The 20,158-nt window shown below is 38.6% G+C and overlaps 1 protein-coding gene, 1 long non-coding RNA gene and 1 pseudogene across 2 annotated transcripts; 1 reads left to right on the top strand and 2 right to left on the bottom strand.

The window, feature by feature from the left end:
- Positions 1–1,093: 1,093 nt before the first annotated feature.
- LOC111365411 (protein LAZY 1-like) lies at positions 1,094–10,910 on the top strand. The gene is made up of 5 exons (XM_022985937.1): positions 1,094–2,231; positions 2,303–2,369; positions 2,811–3,538; positions 4,007–4,262; positions 4,363–10,910. The coding sequence occupies exons 1-5, from the start codon at positions 2,226–2,228 to the stop codon at positions 4,380–4,382; spliced, it is 1,077 nt and encodes a 358-aa protein (XP_022841705.1). The 5' UTR covers positions 1,094–2,225; the 3' UTR covers positions 4,383–10,910.
- LOC111365718 lies at positions 4,819–14,829 on the bottom strand (annotated as a pseudogene).
- A 121-nt stretch (positions 14,830–14,950) lies between these two features.
- On the bottom strand, positions 14,951–16,517 carry LOC111365412. The gene is made up of 3 exons (XR_002697431.1): positions 16,268–16,517; positions 15,136–15,171; positions 14,951–15,016 (listed from the first exon to the last, which is right to left on the bottom strand). It is a non-coding gene; the product is annotated as an uncharacterized LOC111365412 (long non-coding RNA).
- Positions 16,518–20,158: the final 3,641 nt, after the last annotated feature.

The raw sequence follows: 20,158 nt of genomic DNA on the forward strand, positions 1-20,158 counted from the left end.
TATATATATATATATATATATATATATATATATGTCCCGTTTGGTACACATTAATGAAAAAATGAGAATGAAAAATATAGTCGTTACGAGCCCCACACAAGAGATAGAAAATCAAATATGATGATTTGATGTGATGAATAACGGTCATATTTTTCATTTTAATGAGCAAATAATGGAAAACAAACAGGGACACACATATATATAATAAAAAAAAATATTTTGGGGCCATCATCAAAGTCAGGGCAGCACAGTCAGCACTGGAAGCCACAACACTCCGCACCATTAAGGTAGGATTTCCTGATTTGATCCAAGTAAATAACAGTGTCAAGGACCGCTGATATGGTTAGGCCCTTGACCACTAGCAGCCACAGTTTTCCTAACCGTGACACATCGGCAGGTGGGGTGGGTGGGTGGTGAGTGATGGCTGAAAAAAAGGAAGAAATATGCAAATCTAGCAAGTCTGTATCAGAAGAAAATGCTTGACGGAAAGTGACAATGTATATTAATAATTTCATGAACTAATTATACATGTCAAATCTTCCCCCATAATGCAATGCAAGATATGACTAGACAACCCCCTAATTGCCATCAACATTTGTAAAATAGCATTAAACACAATAGGACGTCATGTAGAGTTAAGCATAGAAGTCCAAGCACATTTCCACACATTAATTGGAATGGAAGTCACCAGATCATTGGAAAAATTAAAAGCTGGTGATGGTATATATATTGATAATTCAACTCATTTATATATATATATATAATAAATTAAAGTAGAATAAAATTGAGTTTGTTTTTGTCTAAATGCAAAGAAGATAATCCAAGACCTGCAAATGGAAACATGTGCGCACATGGACTGAAACATGGGCAGTTGCTGGTTTGCTTGACAAATATTACAAATGGTTTTGGCTGCAACTTACTTCCATACTCAATGCTTGTTTGGGGGTAAAAATGAATTTTCAGATGCTGCTATGCAGACGTCTGATCAAGTTCATTTTATCAACAGTAGACTTTCTAGCATGGCCTATGTTGCGGAGTACAGCTTCCACTCGTCATATACCTCATTTGCATCCCTGCACAAAAAACGCTATAAATGCAAAATAATGGTTCCCGAAGTTTAGAAAAAACTGGAATTTTCAAGGCTGCGTCAGCTATATTTTGGTTCTGGTGGTAAGCTCTCAGGACCATCCAACCCACAACAAAACATGCATTTTAACCACTCTTCATATATGTTGACACTCATGAAAATAGAGAAATATGTTCCAGTTAAAATTCACAAACACAACCTGTAATTCCTATGACAAACATATTGACCTCATAATTCCAAATTAGATGGTGGTTAAAAGACGAGAGAGTGAAATAAAAGTGAAATTGTGGCATAGCATATAGGAAGGACAGAAGAGTATCTTTGATTTGATACGCTCAACCGATAATTATCTGGGATTTTTGGGTTCAATAAAGGGGGAACATATGATACTCTACTTGGTCAGTTTTCCAGCAAAAATAGATATCACAAGAAAAATCACATCAGATTACCAGCTAGGAACAAGATGTGGCCCTTATGAACAAATATATTTGAAGAATCAATTATCTTTTTATTTACAAACTCTATATACAACTAATAAATCAATGTAGCCCTACCAATTATGGTGGTACCAGTACTTTTTAAATGAACACATACAAAAAGAAAAACATTTGCTGAAATAGTGCGTGCAAAAATAATGCCATGCAAAAATTTTCTTCATAGGCATATCAACTTATCATGTCGTGTACATCCTTTAATTTGCATGAGTTCCTTGAATAATAGTTTTCAAATACAATTTGCAGACAGACGCGATATACAAATCATGTTCAGACAAGATGAGTATCGCCTAAAGTTCATATCTATCAGCACAATCCCACCAACTCCAAGAAAATTCATATAATCACCCACATGTGGGTCTCAAGCCCACTCCTCAACTGATACAATGTTGACAGGATTGTTCCACATAATCTTGTATCTTTCCTCATGTTGTTCTCTGCACAAGTCCACCTCAGACTCTTCTAGGAACCAAGGTGGTTCTATTTGTGAACAACATTATGAAAAAGGAATTTCAGTCCTCGCGAGTTTTAACTTTCTCCTTTTATTACTGATACCGCCATCAATATCTATTTCCTTTAAATACTTAATAATCTTTTCTGGAAAAACCGTGCATCTCTGATCAACCATCAATACAGAGTTCAATATGAAGGTGAGTCCTAATTCTTCTAAATTGAGGATAAAAGTGAAGAAGCAATATTTCTAACTTTGAATTTGATGCAGTTACTAGGCTGGATGCACCGTAAGTTAAAGCAAAATTGTACAGAGTCACTGAAGAATTTCACAACAGGTAAATTCTCTGAGGACACCAATTATCATTTATAAAGTTCTGAAAGGCTAGGAACTTGATTATCATTTTTTTGATTTCTTTTCTGCTCTTTCATTTTTTTTCTTTCCCCATCCCTCTTTCAAATCATTTAGATGAGTGCAAATCTTATACCAGAATAATTAAGGACAACCTGTCATACTGGGATATCTTTGAGGCATTTAATTGCCTTCAAAATATTGCTGAGAGCTCAAAATGCTCATGGAAAAGGTGGCCAACAGATTTAAATCTAAGAACCATATGAAGTTATGGAATTACCAAGGAGAAGCCAAACTACTCATCACAATTTGACAAGACTGGAGGAGTAGCAAGTCGCTTCCCTCCTACCCAATAATTTTCATATAAAAAATGTAGGAGAAAACAATTGAACTGATAATGAGAATATCATTTCATTTTCAATTTCAGGAAACCCCTCCTCTTGCCTCTCAGTGCAGGCATTTTCTGATGACCGCCACTATCTAAACCCAATCAAGACATTTTCACACTCAAACACCAAGTGTCAAAAATCTTCACATAAAATTGAAGCCGAAAATTCAGAAGTGACCTTTCATGAAGACGCATTCGATCCCTTCGGCTTTCTTGCAATTGGTACATTTGGTATGGAACTACTCAATACAGACCCACCAACTCCAAGATTTATTGTTCCTGGTATGAATGTGACTAATGAAGAGACAGAAATAACAAACAATGACCTCAAGCTTATTAACTATGAGCTGGAGAAGTTTCTTGAAGCTGAAGCAAAAGAGATAGCCAATGACTCTTCAGAGAGAAGTAGTCAAGCAAGTATTATAACCCTCAGTAACAAGCAGATTGAAGGAGGGGATTCTGAAGGCACAAACACTGTGCCATGTCCTCTGCAAAATTATCTCTTTGGCTCTTTAACTGAATTGGCTGGGACCGGGGTAGAGGCAAAAAAAGAAAGGACTTCACTTGGGGAGCTCTTTAAGAGGAACTTGCTCCATGATGATCCTAGCAGGAAATATGAAGAATCTGAGAAAGAAGCAAGGGGAAGATATGTAAAACGTTTCATGAAGAAGATGGTAAAGAATTCTCATTCCGCAACAAGCAGCAGTACTCTTTCATCTAAGGGCGATGCTGCTGAATCCATTTCAATTAAAAGGAAACTCTCTAAGGTCTGTGAACTCTTACTAACTCTCCTAGGAATTACCGATCAAGATTGGCTTCCATTTTGCAGTTCTGTAGACATTAGAATAATTGCAAGTACAAAGGTCATGTCAGCGAACACCAAAACTGAAGCCGCTGAACAAGTCGGAAGGAAAACTATCAGATTCTGCCACATCTTTGCCAAAAGATCTTTTAATTCCGGAATAATTTATTCACTTATAATTTATAGAGCTTCATATAACCATATTCACTAGGATGTATCATCCCAGGTATCCAAACATACCATCATTAATTTTCAGCATCTAATTACATCCCAACAAGAAGTCACTAATTTAATTTTAGTCCTCCAGTAACAAACAAGTGTCCCTTTATAGAAGCTTGCATATTAATGACTCTCGTCATTTTCAAAATGATAATTTTTTAATGATACAGTAGAGTGAAGTGGTTATAACACTTTTCAATTATATTATAAGCAGGCTCTAAAAGTGTTTTGTACGAAGGTTTACCCTGAAGAGATGACTGCAAAACAGTTCATAAATTTGCAAAAAGGTAAGAACAAAAACATTTTTCATGAGGGTGGCCATAAGATTGGAGGGGGTAATGACAATAAAAAGCTTGCTCAAGTGGCAAACATAAAGAATGAGAAGAATACTGTGAAACTATTTTCAAATGGTGTTGGCAAAAGTGCTTCAGCAGTGAACAGAGAGCGTTGGATTAAGACAGATACTGATTGTAAGTCAAAATGTGAAATATAGACATCAATATCTGTCATAGTAAGATCAAATCCTAATTCAGTACAACTATCTCACTCTTCCTTTTGTTTACACTGTAGTCTTGGTCTTGGAGCTGTAGAGGCAGAACCATTTGAAGCAAAGGTAGCCTGTCATCCTCCGTTCATATCAATCTGGTGTTTATTAAGGTATTACATATATGCAGCATTATTTATGAGTGAGGTGTGAATTCAAGAATTAAAGAAAATAAAATAGGAGTCCCTCCTATCTCCGTGAGTTTTCCAGTGAAGAAGCAGAGTAATGGATTGCAATGCTATGTTTGCACATGGCTCTTTAAAGTTTATTTCTGAAAAAACTCAGATAAAACGTGAAGCATCAAATATAGCTGTTCCTGTCGTGTGTAATTTAACAAGTGCTTATGTTGGAATTATTCAATTGCAGAAAACATTTTAAAGATATCTTTGATGCCTTCAACATATGTATCTGTCCTAAATTTGAATCTGTTGTGTTAGTGGGTTGCATTCATATTGAAGGGCACATGAGTATCATTACATCACTGGAAAATCACCAGGCAAACCAATATATTAAATTGTAATTACTCTTTTTAGTTTTACTATCATCTTGCAATGTTTCTGAAGGTCGCATACTTTGATGTGCATCTACCCTTTCTAGTGTATATAGATCTGCATGGAATGGAACAGGTAAATCAATTATACCTCACTCTTAGTATCACAAGTTGATCGGGTAGAAAAAAAAAAAAAAAAAAAAAAAAAAAAAAAAAAAAAAAAAACTTGCTGAAAATCAAATTGGCAGGAGTTCACTCTTCAATACTCCTCCCATCTCCATCCTCCAAGATTGATCTACAAGAGAGGCCAACTCTCTGAAAACATACATATAGATTTGTCATTAGTGAATATACGAACACTGCAAAATTAGAACAATGACAATTCCATCCATTACTTCTTTGCCTACATAAGGAGTAGATTAATCACAAAGCCCTTTAGAAATAATATGATACTACTGAAAAATGCCACTTAAGAACATGATAAGTAATATAACTTAAAAAGTTCAAAGACATGGTGTGAATCCTGTATCCAGCAATTACCCACCGCTAGATACAGAACATTAGTCATAATACTTTCGAACATCCAGACCAACAACAAACATAAATGAATTTAAATAAAGCTGAGGTTGGACACATTAGACCCTTTTCACCACTCAATTCGGTCAGGTGTCCAAGTCATTTAAGTTCAAAACCCCATGAAACAGAAATTTAGAAGTGCATTTCTTCAATGATGTTTCAACAGTTTCTAGCAGGCTGATCAACTTCTAAAACTGGAAAAGCAGTCCTTAATTTGAAAATTGACTTAATCACCAAAGTAATAATATTGTCTTTCAAGTAAATTTCCAGTCAACTTTGACATTGTAAACCATAAAGCATGATCCAAAATTCACTGTAAAACAGTAGCCCATGATAAGAAAAATTAGGAAAAGAGTATACCCCCTCCCCCCCAGCCGTGTTTCCCATAAGTATCTAGGTAAACATCCAAAAGTATACTCCAATATGGGCAACTAATTCATGTTTTTCAAAAGGCGCACATACTGCTTCAAGATCAACTATCAACATCGAGTGAAATTCACATGTCGAAAATGACAGTCATAATTAGGCTGAAAAAAAAAATGTACTGAAGCATGAGCAAGTAATTTCAGACTGATTGGTAGTTATGGGATTGCAACAAATGGGGTCCCCATTTAATACTATATTTTGCGCCTCCAGGAGCTAACAGCAGCAAGGAGGGGTTGTTAATTGTGCGATGTATCAATAAAACAAAAGGAGTCATCCATATCAAGAAGATGAGGTAAACAAGTTTGAATATTTACAGCAGGATATATGTTTTTCCCCAGGAAAAGGAAGAAGATGGCAATAAGCCAGTAGACAAATAGATGTCCAAAATTAGAACTTAAGGTTATAGCTTACAACAAGCAAGGTCATCTCTTTCTTCACATTCTTCAGCAACTTAACAACATCTGCACGGGCCTTCCAATCTAACAGACAGGCAAATGTTCATTATTTAAAAGCACTCAGTAGACATGAAGTTAAAAGCATCAGTTGATATTTTTCTAAATGGTGGACAACTCATATTACTTTGCTTGTGCAACTAGAAGCTACAAATAAAGATATAGATAAAAAATAGTGCAGCTGTGATGCAATCAGGAGCAAATTTCACAAATGGCAAAAAAGTGCAACCTATGACAAAACCAATTGATTTCAGTTTGAATGCCTCTCCATTTGAGAGTTGCTTCCATTAGATTAATGAAATTTGGCCAATTACAAGGCTGTAAATCAGCTGTTGCATGTTTCTTGCATAACCCTCGCTATCTATGTATGGAATTCTTGCTGCCTATGTACACAAATTACACGGCAATTACACAGGATTACAAATTACACGAGATTATATCCTACTAACACCCCCCTCAAATTGATGCTGGTCGGTCAAGAAGCATCAATTTGCTGAAGAGAACTGATGACGCTCTCGGATCATGACTTTGGTAAAAATGTCAGTTATCTGAAGGGTAGTGGAAATATGAGGAAGAGAAATGACATGAGTATCCAAAGCCTCCCGAATAGAATGACAGTCTACTTCAATATATTTTGTACACTCATGATGAACATGGTTAGCAGCAAAATGGTACTTGTGTTATCAGCATGGAGAGGAGAGGGAGAATACTGAGGAAAACCAAGTTTAGCTAGAAGGCCACGAAGCCAGATGATCTCGAAGCAGGCAGCAGACATTGCCCGATATTCAGATTCTGTAGAGGATTTAGAAACCCAACCTTGTTTCTTACTCTTCTAGGAGATCAAAGAATCACCAAGAAACATACACCATCCGATAACAGATCGTCGGGTGTTAGGACAACTAGCCTAATCAGCATCACTAGAAGCAGTAAGACGAATAGGAGAACCGGCAGGAAAAAATAATCCACGACTAGTTGTGCTTCGAAGATAGCGAATGATACGACGAACGGCAGCAAAATGGAGATGACGTGGAGTGTGCATAAACTGGCTAACCTGCTAGAACACGAAGGAAATGTTAGGCCTAGTGATAGTCAGATAATTTAAACTGCCCACTAGTTGATGAAACACAGTAGGATCAGATAGAAGATCACCCTCCTCACAACGATATTTTGTCTTTACTTCTAGGGGAGTATCCACAATAGATGAATCATGAAAGCCTTCCAACTCAATCAAATCCTGTGTGTACTTATATTGATGCAAAAAGATACCAGAATGACCAGTGTGAACTTCCAACCCTGAGAAGTACATAAGAGAACCAAGATCCTTCATATGAAATGATGTTTGAAGGCGTTGCTGTAGAAGGATAATCAAGGCGGAATCCGAACCATTGATAACAATGTCATCGACATAGACGAGGAGAAGAACAATACCAGTAGAGGTCTTGCAAAGAAACATGGAAAGGTCATATTGGCTCTGCTGGAAGGAAAATTGAAGCAATGTAGATCGAAACTTGTCAAACTAGGCTCGTGGAGCTTGTTTCAACCTATATAATGAGCACCTCAATTTACAGACGTTCGAGGAAGAGGTGGAGGTTAGGCCATGAGGTAGCTTCATGTAAACCTCTTCTTTAAGATCACCATGGAAATATGTATTTTTGACATCCCTTTGATAAAGTGACCAACCTTAGGAAGCAGCAATAGAAATTATGGTTCGTACTGTAATCATTTTAGCAATTGGAGCAAAGGTCTCCTCATAGTCCACTCCATACTCTTGTTTATTACCCAATGCAACCAACCGTGCCTTATATCGATCTAAAGTCCCATCAGAATGGAGTTTGATCAAGTAAACCCACTTGCAACCAATAGCTTTAACATTTGTAGGACAAGGAACAACATTCTAGGTATGATTGTCCCTAAGAGCACGAAGTTCTTCTGCCATTGCCTCCCGCCAACATTCATGTTTGACAGCCTCAGAATACCATGTAGGAATAGGGATGAATGACAAAGTAGCATTTAGTAAGGTATGAGAAAATCCATACCGATCTGGAGGACGAGAAATTCTAGTAGAGCGGCAAGGAATAGTGCCAGGATCTAGCTCAGTCTCTGAAGGCGTTGTCTGAGCAGGTTCAGATAGCGGGTCAGGCTGAGGAGGGGGCAAAGTTGAGTGGCGCCGTTCATACATAAATCCATGCTTGAATCATTCAGAAGTAGAGGGTATGTCATCAAAGAGTGGAAGAACATATATCTTGGTCTCGGTCAAAGGCTCAACATGAGTGGGAAAGAAATATTGATTTTCGAAAAATACAACATGACGAGATATACAAAATCTGTTAAAGCAAGGATCATAGCAAACGTAGCCTTTGTGAGAAATACTATAACCCATAAATGCGCACTTAACAAATTGAACAGAAAGTTTGTTTTGTTCATGAGGAGGTAAATGGATAAAACAAACACAAACAAATGTATGCATGTCAAGATATTTGGGATGCTGATGATATAGGCGATAACAGGGAGTCTCAAATTTCAAAACACTAGAGGGCAATCAATTAATTAAATAGATTGTCATAGATAAAGCCTCGACCCAGAATTTAGGTGGAACAAAAGATTCAAGTAATAATGTCTGAACATCATCTAATAGATAGCCATTCTTAGGTTCGGTAACACCATTTTGCTAAGGTGCATTGGGATATGAACATTGGGAGACAATGCCTTTTTGGTAAAGAAAATCATGAAAGTTATGATATATGTACTCACCTCCTGAATCCAATCTTAATATTTTAATGCTTGAAGATAATTGATTTTCAACATAAGCAACAAACTTTTGAAAGACAGAAAATACTTCCAATTTGGAACGCAGAAAATATATCCAGGTATACTAGTTGTAATCATCAATTAAAGTAACAAAGTATTTATAATGCACATGAGATATAACAAAAGACATACCCCACACATCGCTATGAATCAAATCAAAACTTCTTTTAGCCCGACTAACATGGGAGGAGAAGGGAAGAGACTTACTTTTACCTAATTTGCATGTGGAACAATCAAGAGAAATATGAGGTGAAAATTGATCTTTATTGCCCAACAAACCAGAATTTATTAGATGAGATAAAATAACAAAGTTGGGATGACGCAATCGTTTATGCCATACTCTACTCTTATTGTCAACATTAGTACAAGCCATGGATATAATTGGAGGAATAGGAAAATGCAGGGGAAATAATCAACCAACTTTAGGCCCCTTCGTGAGTATCTTCCCCGACACTTAATCCTGCACAAAACAGCCATCAAGAGAAAAACGAAAATCACAATTATTATCGACCAATTGGCCTACAGATATAAGATTAGAAGAAAGTGCAGGGGATACGAAACATCTCTAACGGAGGAATTAACATCTCCAACAGCATGAATAAGTAACCGATTGCCATTAGCAATCTGAATATGTGAGGATCCTTTGTATGTCCGAATATTACTAAGAGTATCAGAAGTACTAGTCATATAATTAGATGCACCAGAATCAACAAGACATGATGATGATGGTAGGAAACCGTTACCTTGAAGACCCAAGGCTGAAAAAGCTGAAATAATCATCTGCTGGCCCATCTCAGGAGTAAGAACAGATAAATTACCACCAGTGGAAGAGGAAGAACCAATTGTAGCCTGATAAGCATTAGCCTGACGATTCTGAGGACGAGTAGGACACTCTTTGATAGCATGCCTCGGCTTCTTACAATAGTTGCAATACTTCTTTGCACAGTGGGCAGCAATATGTCCATATTCCTTGCAGTTAAAGCATTGAACTTTCTGTATATCTCTACCCTTGCCCTTCCCTCGAGCCGCATAGGCAAATGCATTAGTTGGCAGTTTATCTTGCTGGTAATTAGCTTGTGTAGCAAGACGTTGCTCTTCTCGAAGTAACTCTCCCAAGCACACATCCAAAGAGGGGGATGGGTGCAATTCATTAGATTAGATTGAGCAACCTCAAATTCATGTTGCAGCTTCATAAAAAATTGATCCCTCTTACTTTGCTCATGAACCTCTTGGATTGCAGCTAGTGAACCATATGGTATCTTTGCATAGATTATACCAGCATACTCCGCCCACAAATCCTCAAATTCAGAAAAATATTCCTAAATGGAGAGATCGCCTGGAGTATAACTAGCGATGTCAAACTCCAATTGAAATCGTCGGGCTGTATTATCATGATGATAGATCTTCTTCAATTATTCCCACATACTCTTAGCATTCTTATACAGCCTAAGATTCAGAATAATCAGAGGGTCAATAAACCCTAAAATCTAAGTTATAACTCGAGCATCTTTAATCTTCCATTTTATGAGATCTGTAGGATCCGTGAGAGCTGAATCAGTTTCATCTATATGGCCACATAATTCCTTCCCAATAACAAAAAGCCGAAATTGAAATTCCCGGGCAGAGTAATTCTTACTCGTAAATTTCACACCGAAAAATCTGACGTTCCAGTAGACATTATAAATTAAGAAAAGCCTAACAGCTTACAAGCCCAATTGAAATAATTATTTTAAGATGCTATACCAATAAGCCCAATCGAAATAATAAGTCCAATAAGAGGAACAAGCCGAATTATATCCAGTAAAATAGACAGGCCAAAAAAAAAAAAAAAAAAAAAAAAAATTTTAAACAATACAGGCCTAATATACTTAATGGCCCAAAAGCAGACAACCAGTTAATATAACCCAACACACGATCCAATTTTGCAGCCCGTTACCTTGATTCCTCGTGATTCTTTCACCGGCGGTAGCGAAATAGAGGTTCCCGACACCGTTGACTCAAAAATCTGCCGATATTATGAAGATACCGACGACGGTGAGCGATGGTAGCAAACTCATCTACACAAGATCAGCGACGCAGATAGGGATTCACGATGCTTGCCGACACAGACTCCACAGAAATTGATGGCTACCACGATGAAGTGATCCGCCAGGTGAGTCCCAAAACTAAGAATCGAGCCTTTCTATGGAAGCCCAGAAAATTTTCTAGCCAGAAGTGTCCTCTTAGATCGAGGGCTCTTGTACCGTGACAAAACAAATTGATTTCAGTTTGAATGCCTCTCAATTTGACGATCCAATTTTGCAGCCCGTTACCTTGATTCCTCGTGATTCTTTCACCGGCGGTAGCGAAATAGAGGTTCCCGACACCGTTGACTCAAAAATCTGCCGATATTATGAAGATACCGACGACGGTGAGCGATGGTAGCAAACTCATCTACACAAGATCAGCGACGCAGATAGGGATTCACGATGCTTGCCGACACAGACTCCACAGAAATTGATGGCTACCACGATGAAGTGATCCGCCAGGTGAGTCCCAAAACTAAGAATCGAGCCTTTCTATGGAAGCCCAGAAAATTTTCTAGCCAGAAGTGTCCTCTTAGATCGAGGGCTCTTGTACCGTGACAAAACAAATTGATTTCAGTTTGAATGCCTCTCAATTTGAGTGTTGCTTCCATTAAATAGATGAAATTTGGCCAATTACAAGGCTGTAAATCAGTCGTTACATATTTCTTGCATAATCCTTGCTATCTATGTATGGAATTCTTGCTGCCTATGTACACAATTACACGGAAATTACACGGGATTATATCCTACTAATTACCTAAACTATCCAATGGAATTAATCAGACTTCCGTAGAACTATCTGTATTTTAGATCTATGCTTTCAACATGACCTCTGATTTCCAAGCTTGAATTCCTTCGGATAAACATGTGCTATTATTGCAACGGGTTGGTGGAGACATCCAGGAACTCTGCATATTTGTTCTACATTTCTCTTTCAACATTTTTTCAGAATCTCATTTTCAATAAATTGTAACCCTAACAACAAACTAAGACTTTTTCCCAGTAAATTTGGGGTTGGCTGCCAAAGAAGTGGAGAATCAGTGAGTTGGACAAGGTTCCCTGCAATCATTTTTTGCCATTGTCTTCTATCCATCATCAGATCTTTGTAAGATCAAATAAAAACAAATCTTTCACAACCACATCAACACCATGTTAACTTTGGTCTACATATCTTTCATCTAAAATGTTCTATTAGGTATCACTCTTATAGGTAGGAGCTTCTTTAAATCTATTATAAAATATGTTCAAACTAACTATGTCGTCCTTCCATGAATTTGTCCATATTGGTGCCACCTGTCAATCAGGACATATATTAGGCAAAATTAAACAATTTACTTATGGTATGATTGTAATACACATATATAGACATTATTGTATAGTGTAACAGCTTCCATAATCATTAGCCTAGATTGAGAATAATCGCTGAAAAATCAGCATGTAACAAGGAACATAATTACCTATGATCCTCAATTTAAACAGAGGAACTCTCACAATGAAAATTCATTCAATTCAATTCCAATCAACACCACCTCCACTTGTTTGACATGTATTCTTACTTCTTATTTTATCCATTTTAGTATGGCTACACATACTTAACACCAATTTCCAGTTTGGTTCATCTTATAGATATTTTGTTGCTTTAATGGCCCAACACTCATAGCATTTCTGCTCTAGTATAACCATTTTGTATAAATTGCCAACTTAGCAGGTTCCTATTCTAATCTTGGTTCCAATTCACCTAAGCTACATCAAATTAGTTATTTTATAATCGCAATCCAACCTTCCCCGCCTCCTATGTTTCTAACCGATTACTTAAGGTCCTCTGAAAAGAAGTATATAGTACTACATTATCAAATTTCCAATTCTCCAACAAGCATCTCAACATGACAATAGCTGAGAACCGAAATAAAGATCCATGTGCCACAAATATGATTTTCTACCTTGCTTCTCAAATAGGCTTGAAGAACAAAATATTGCATCTCGATGAGTATGGCTTAAGATCAAAACAAGTCACATATTAAAAAGCAGAGCAGATATCTTCATACCAAGGCCAGCAAGAGGCTCGTCCAATATTAACAGGTCTGGAGTTTGCACCTGAGCAGAGATAACAAACCATTAATATGATCATTAACTAACAAATTTCAGCCTTGCAGTGATGCAAGATTATTGAGAGGGTAGACATTGGGCAAAATAAGCTAGCCCATTGGCACCTGAAGATCATGGAGTCGAATCATGGAAATGGCCTACAACTTTGAAGGGGTATGCTGCTAAGCGCTAACATCTAGCTCTTCTCAGACCACAATGGTGGGAGCACTTGGTAAGCACTTCTTAGTGACGTGAGACATTACACATGGGAACATATTCACACTCAGGCATACGAGTGCATGCACACATGCGAATACCACTCTATTCCTTTTTCTAATTATACAAACATACACAGCATATCATCAAGAAAGGAAGGATTCTCACTAATTGGATTGCTAGGGCAAGTCAACGTTTGTAGCAATCACTTAGAGATTGTGGATCTTTGTCCAAAGAGATTCCAGTCATACCAACCTGAAAGTTTTAAATTGCACCATAACATTGGTCACAAATTATTAATAAAATAAAAGGAGCAGAAGAAAATGAATGCTTGATCGCTCTAATATACCAAAGTCATAGCTCTTTGGAGTCTTGAAGCAAGAAGCTCTCTCAATTGAATGCCACCTCTTTGTCTTCATCAAGAACATTGTCAGCAACAAAGTACCTGCACAATCTATTGCATAAGATACCCTAACAGAGCTGAAATTACGTACTTATGTAATCTGAAGCAAACAAGGATTCAATACGCACTTTTAAGACGAGAAAAGAGACAGGGATACAGTGGATGCAAAACCACACAAGGCAAACATCAGATGATGTAACAGTCAAACCTCTTAAGTGAAAAGAAGACTAAAACATATAGAAAACAAAGAATTGCTTTAGTATGGCAAATTCAAAAAAAAATCCATGCTCTAGATGGAAGATGCAAAGAGGATAGCATACTCTTGATGTCATGCATAAAACTTCCATAAAAACAAAACCTACTACACAATCAAATTAAAAAAAAAAAAAAATTCCCTATTTTTCTTTGGGGGCATCAGCTAAGGAAATTGAAGAAAAGAATGCTAACGGAGTGATGTTGAAAGTAATAATATTACAGTTGTATAAGTCTTCACGTGCAAAACGCAACAAGAATATTGAATAAACAAATTGTAATTCAGTATGCAGTATAAGCTCATTTTTCAAGATAGGATGCGGTTAAAGAACTTAAATACCAAATGAACCTTACTTCATGAAATGGGAAAAGTTAAAATTGTCTCCAATGCACTGATTAGAAGTTAATACCTTTCAGGAAACTGTAAACAATACCAACTCTTCCAGGCAATAACAATTCAGGAGACTGATTTGGGTGACCGTCATCATTATATCTTCGAATATGGATGGAGCCTGATGTTGGCTTACTTAACCCTGCTATCAACTGTATGAAAAGTCAAAGATTTGAGTAGAACTTAAGATAAGATTACAGGTAAATCAGTAGATATAGAATAGTTGGTTTAACACACCACAATTGTGGATCAAAAGGTAGACCCGTAAAAGAGTAGTTTTCCCACTTCCACTCCGTCCAAAAATCAATCCAAGACTGCTTAAGCGCATGAAAAGATACACATTATTTCAATGCGGATATCTTTTGTAAGTATAAAACCACTGCCACCAGTAAATGAAAAAGTGGCATTTCAACATAAATTGTGTTTCTGTTCAAACCAAAAGAACTTACAACAGTTTGTAGGTCCAAAATAAGATCTTCCAGTGTTCAAATTCAGATAATACCAGTTGCAAAATGCTAAAGAAAGGCAAAAAAAATTTTATTTTTATTAATATATTGTAACTTATTTACGACAAAATGAAAAGAAAATACCGTTTTTCAGGAAGGGAGAAACTTATTCTGTTCAAAAGATTGACCTTGGTCCCTGGAGATTGATAGCTAACATCTTTTACCTAGGAGAAAGAGGGAGAAAGCAATTATAGTGGTGAAACATACTTGAAGAAAAGCAAGGAAGTCTTAATCTGATGAATACAAATAAGGAAACAAAATAGAGGCATCAGAAAATGAGTGCTGCAGAGGGGATCAACCATCTAGAATTTGAGTCAGCTGAATATATATGTATGAAGGGAGCAGTTGTGGATAACATTAAAATTGGATGAAAGAGTAACATTTAGAAACAGTAGAAAGAACCAAGCATGTCCATTTTACGGTCAAGAATAATGCAAACACGAATGACGAATCACCTCTTACGTTATCATGATTCTAAAAAAGGCCTCCCAGAACAGGGGTAGAAAGATATATCACAGAGTATCAGACATTTCAAAGCACACACCAACACAGCAAGATGGATTAATGCCAAATAGCCTCCTACCCTTATATCCAGCCTTTCAGTTGTAGTAAAATGCTATCCTTAAGGGCAAACAGAGTAGAATAGTGCTTTTGCAAATATTAAGGGTTCATTTCTTTAATAAATTCTAGGCGAGAAATAACTGTGAATTCAAAAATCTTATGATTCAAAATTTGATTAGATTCCTTACTCTCATTATTGATATGTAAAACTGCAGCATGAATCGATTAAGACCAACTACAAAATTAGCATCATCTTTAACCTTAATTAGAATAATTAGAGAAGCAAATAAATCCAAATTTCTGATAGGTAAATGCTCAAGGTAGTTAAATCCCTGAGAATTAGAAACTTACCAAGAGAATGTAGACTTGAAAGAATTTTCAATTTCCTTATTTATCTACAGACAATATGGACAACTTATGTTGCCACTGACACAATCAGTTCTCCCAAAAATCGCAGCTAATAGGGGAGGCACAATCAAGCCTTTATCGTCAGGACTAGACCTGGAGTCCTCCCCAAGTATTTTGGTCTTCCTTCAAGAATCCCTTAAGAGATAATCAACATCAACTTAACACTAATGACTTTTTATGGTATTCAAAAGGTGGCACATGTTTAAAGATACTACGGTTTCTATAGCAACCACATTGGGTAGTAATCGGCTTACAACTACGAATTCTATTAAAAGTAAGCTTCACACTTACTTCAAAACATGAACAATTGCAGGAAATTTTGCTCAGTCGACAAATTCTTAAATTTGCACTGCGATTACAAACAGCTGATTAAAACAAGGATATAATAATGAAAGCTGAATGCCGAAGAATTCAGTCGTCGATAATGTGATCGGAATATTCAGAGATTCAAAGAGCAAACCTCGAATATTTTGGAATTTTGAAGACAGTTGAGGGTTTGGTCATAGGCAAATAAGGAAGCACAACACCCGCCATTCTCTCCTTGGCGGTCAGAAATCAACATGATAAGGGTGGTGATTTTACACTTCCCATGTTTCAAAAGTAGATATTTGGGATTTATGGATTAATATTGGTTTAATAACTGATTATTGTAGGGAAAATTGTTGGAATGTCTTAATTTACACTTTTCCCTATGTGGGAAACACCGTTAACATGTACTAGATTAGAATTTTTACAATTATTTTTTTTTAAAAGGTTAACATGCTCAAAGTAGAAGAAATTTTATATTATCAGTTTACTATATAAAAGTTTGGGTTTTCTGCGTTTTAATAAATTTTTGTTTCAAAATTAATATACACGATCTTGGCAAGTCGACAATCATCTGCTTGGTCGAAAGAAAGAAAAATCTATTGTTACGTATTGTCATACTTGGCTAACCTATTTGGGCATATGGCCCACTCAATCCGAACCACGTGGCACTCCAGCCGAGGTGGTATGTATAGCCGAGGTCTTTCATGCCGAGGCCCATATACCGAGACCTGTGAAAGTAGCCGAACTCCATATGCCGACGTCCATATACCAAGGCTGCGAAGATCACCGAATTCCTTAAGCGGAAGTACTACGTGAGTGGCAGAAGTCTCCGAACCATGGAGGAACGTCTTCCATGATCACCTCTCCCAAGAGATCTTCTACATAAAGATTTTGTTTGAATGATTGATGGAACGTTTATCATGAGTACATATGTCAAGTCTTATCACTAGCATAGGGGGTCTACACAAGCAATAAATGCGCAGCAAGCTAGCAAGTCAAGGATGATGCCTAGGATTGGATGTTTGAATTAAGGAGATGAGGTCACGTGCCACCTCATCTAAGGGCTGCCATTTCACATGTAACACTATAAATACTTCCCTTGTATAACATTGAAGGGCTAATGCAAGAATTAATACAAGAAATCATACTTTACTCTCTCTTTCATATTGTTTTACGACACAATACGAGTTCATACATATTTACATGCACATTCATGAGCATCGATTGGTAATTATTGTACAATCGGATTAAGAATATCCCGCCGGATTCCGAACGTTCTCGTCCCACGTCGTTGAGCTACTCTCACGCTCCTGATTGGTTTGTTCTAGGCCATTCACGTGTCTTAGTGTGTAGGACCTTCGCTCACGTGTGCGTAGCTGGGTCCGGCATCTGTTGGCAACACTTTTTGAGGTCAACAGATTGGCGCCGTCTGTGGGAAATCATATTATAACCACGAACAACCTTGTGGTGAAAGCTTATTGAAGAGCATTTGGGCATCCCCCTTGAAAAAGGATTTGTTCTTGAAAAAGAACAAGATGAAGCCCCACAATTTAGCAAAATCTGAAGAGTCAGACGAAAAGAAAATGAGTTCAAACGAAGATACACCCCCCCAGGAGGGTAAGAGAAAACGCGAATGTGCCTCCTCCACCCGCTGCCCCAGCAACTCGGAAAAGACTCCACCACTACCAAAGAAGAGGTAGAATGCGGGCAACGGCACGACTGTCAAGAGAAATTGCTGCCATGCCGGGCAATATGAGAGATATTGCTCGCCAAAACTTGGCTATGAGGGAGGTCATGGTCCAAATACAGGGTCAGGGAGGCTTCTCTATTCCTCCATACACCCCTCAGGGGCACTACCAAGAAGAAGACGAAATTCAAAGTCATTGAACTGCCTCGCCGGACTATAGCCGAGGTAGAAGCCCGTTTGAAAGTGAATTGAAAGTTGATGTTTCCTCCAACTACGCTTCTGGTCGACCCACCAAGGTCCCATTGAACCATGATGACTTCCCACCTCCATATGAGCAAGAGTCAAGACATAGGAGGGCAGGCAGTGTATTTGACAGAATTAGCCCCGCTGAACCGAGGCTTAGGCAACAGTAGACACACCAGCCTTGGACAAGGCTACCACCTCCACCTCCGATGCCCCAGCAGCCAGAAGAGAGGCATGAAAATGTCCTCCGTGTTGCTCGGCCTAGAAATAGGCGCCAGAGGAGGGAGGAAGGAGCTAGGAACCGTCTCGGAACCTCTCACCAACAACCACGGCAAGAGGCCGAGGAATATGATTTAGATGAACAGCAAAGGTCCTGTGACTTGGACGATGATGATGAGAATTTGCCATTCTCGAGAGAACTGAGGAGCGCCCAGGTTCCAAACCACTATGTAATGCCAAAGATACCAAAGTATGACGGAAGAAGCGACCCAGAGAAGCACCTAAATGCTTATAAAACTCACATGAGCCTAAGGGACGCCATCCCAGCTGTGAATTGTAGAGCTTTCCATTTGACACTTAGTGGAGCGACTGAAATTTGGTATAGCAGGTTACCACCTGGGAATATAAGAAGTTGGCCTGAGTTCAAGACAACATTTTTGAAGAGATTCGCGGTAAGCAAAGAATGATAGGCCCCCATCCATCGTCTCCAAGACATGAGACAAGCACATGGGGAGTCCCTAAAGAGCTTCCTATCATGCTTCACCGATGAGATGATGTATTGCGTGCAAGTCACCGATCGTGAGGTGCTATCCGCATTAAGGGTAGGTCTAAACATGAATACCCTATTCTGGAAGGACGTGCAGAATCAAGACCCCACTACCTATGACGCCCTACTCGAAATGATGAGGCGCGAAATCATCAATAAAGAATTGATTGAGCATAGGAACAGGGCAAGTAGGGGCCTCCCACCTCCTCAAAGGCAGCACGCTAGAGGGCCGACCTCCCACCTGATAGACTACCAAATGAACCAGGCTGGAAATGAGAGTTCTGGCCAAGCACTTGCCACCACCACTTTGAACATGATTCCCACCTTGGCATATGAGGAATCAACCCAATTACTAACACCCAGTAGACTGAAACCCCACAAGGATCCCGTAGGGGGAGAGGTCGAGGTCAGGGTTCGAGACCTAGAAATAGGTCAAATCAGAACCCACCAGGATACTGTCTATACCACTGGTCCTATGGACACAACACGGCGGATTGCTAAGACTATGTGCACCGCTCCCGGCTGGAACCCCCTAGGGACAGAAATGAATCGCCTCAGGCGAACAAGCCCCCGCCTAGGCACGACAATCGACCTTGGCGTGAGAAGGCTGCTCCCCGTCAAAGAGATGTTTCCCCACGACGAATGGAGCGTGATACGGAAAGGCCCAGGGAAGTGCTCAGGCACCGAAGAAATCGACAAGCCCAGGATGAGGCCCCTATCCACGAGGTGGATACCATATTTGGAGGACCATATGTTGGCGGAGAAATACGAAACGCCAAACGGAATTACGCCCGGGAGGCTAAACACCCCCCTTTGGCAAGTTACATTGTGGACAGCAACTCCCGGAGGAACCAAATTCCACCCATTGTCCTCACCCAGGAGGACGCCGAAGGAGTTCACTACCCCCACTGCGATGCACTTGTTGTGAGAGACGTCATAGCCCGAAATGGGCTCAAGCGAATGTTAGTTGACAACGGTAGCTCTGTCAACATTCTATTCGGATCCGTCTTCGACAAGATGATATTGGATCATCAGTTGACACCCACCACAACTCTTTTGTACGGATTCATCGGAGATAGCATCACTCCAAGGAGAAAGATAACACCTTTGGTGGAGATGGGAGAGTCTCCCCAAACTACGATGAACTTAATGGAATTCCTCATTGTCGACAGTCGAT

This window comes from Olea europaea, chromosome 17 (assembly GCF_002742605.1).
Source record: "Olea europaea var. sylvestris chromosome 17, O_europaea_v1, whole genome shotgun sequence".
Lineage (NCBI taxonomy): Eukaryota > Viridiplantae > Streptophyta > Magnoliopsida > Lamiales > Oleaceae > Olea > Olea europaea.

Excerpts from the sequence above, each read along its gene's own strand:
- LOC111365411 (XM_022985937.1), top strand. Across the intron at positions 2,370-2,810 it reads ACTGAAGAATTTCACAACAG|GAAACCCCTCCTCTTGCCTC; the intron begins GTAAATTCTCTG and ends TTTCAATTTCAG. Across the intron at positions 3,539-4,006 it reads TTAAAAGGAAACTCTCTAAG|GCTCTAAAAGTGTTTTGTAC; the intron begins GTCTGTGAACTC and ends TATTATAAGCAG.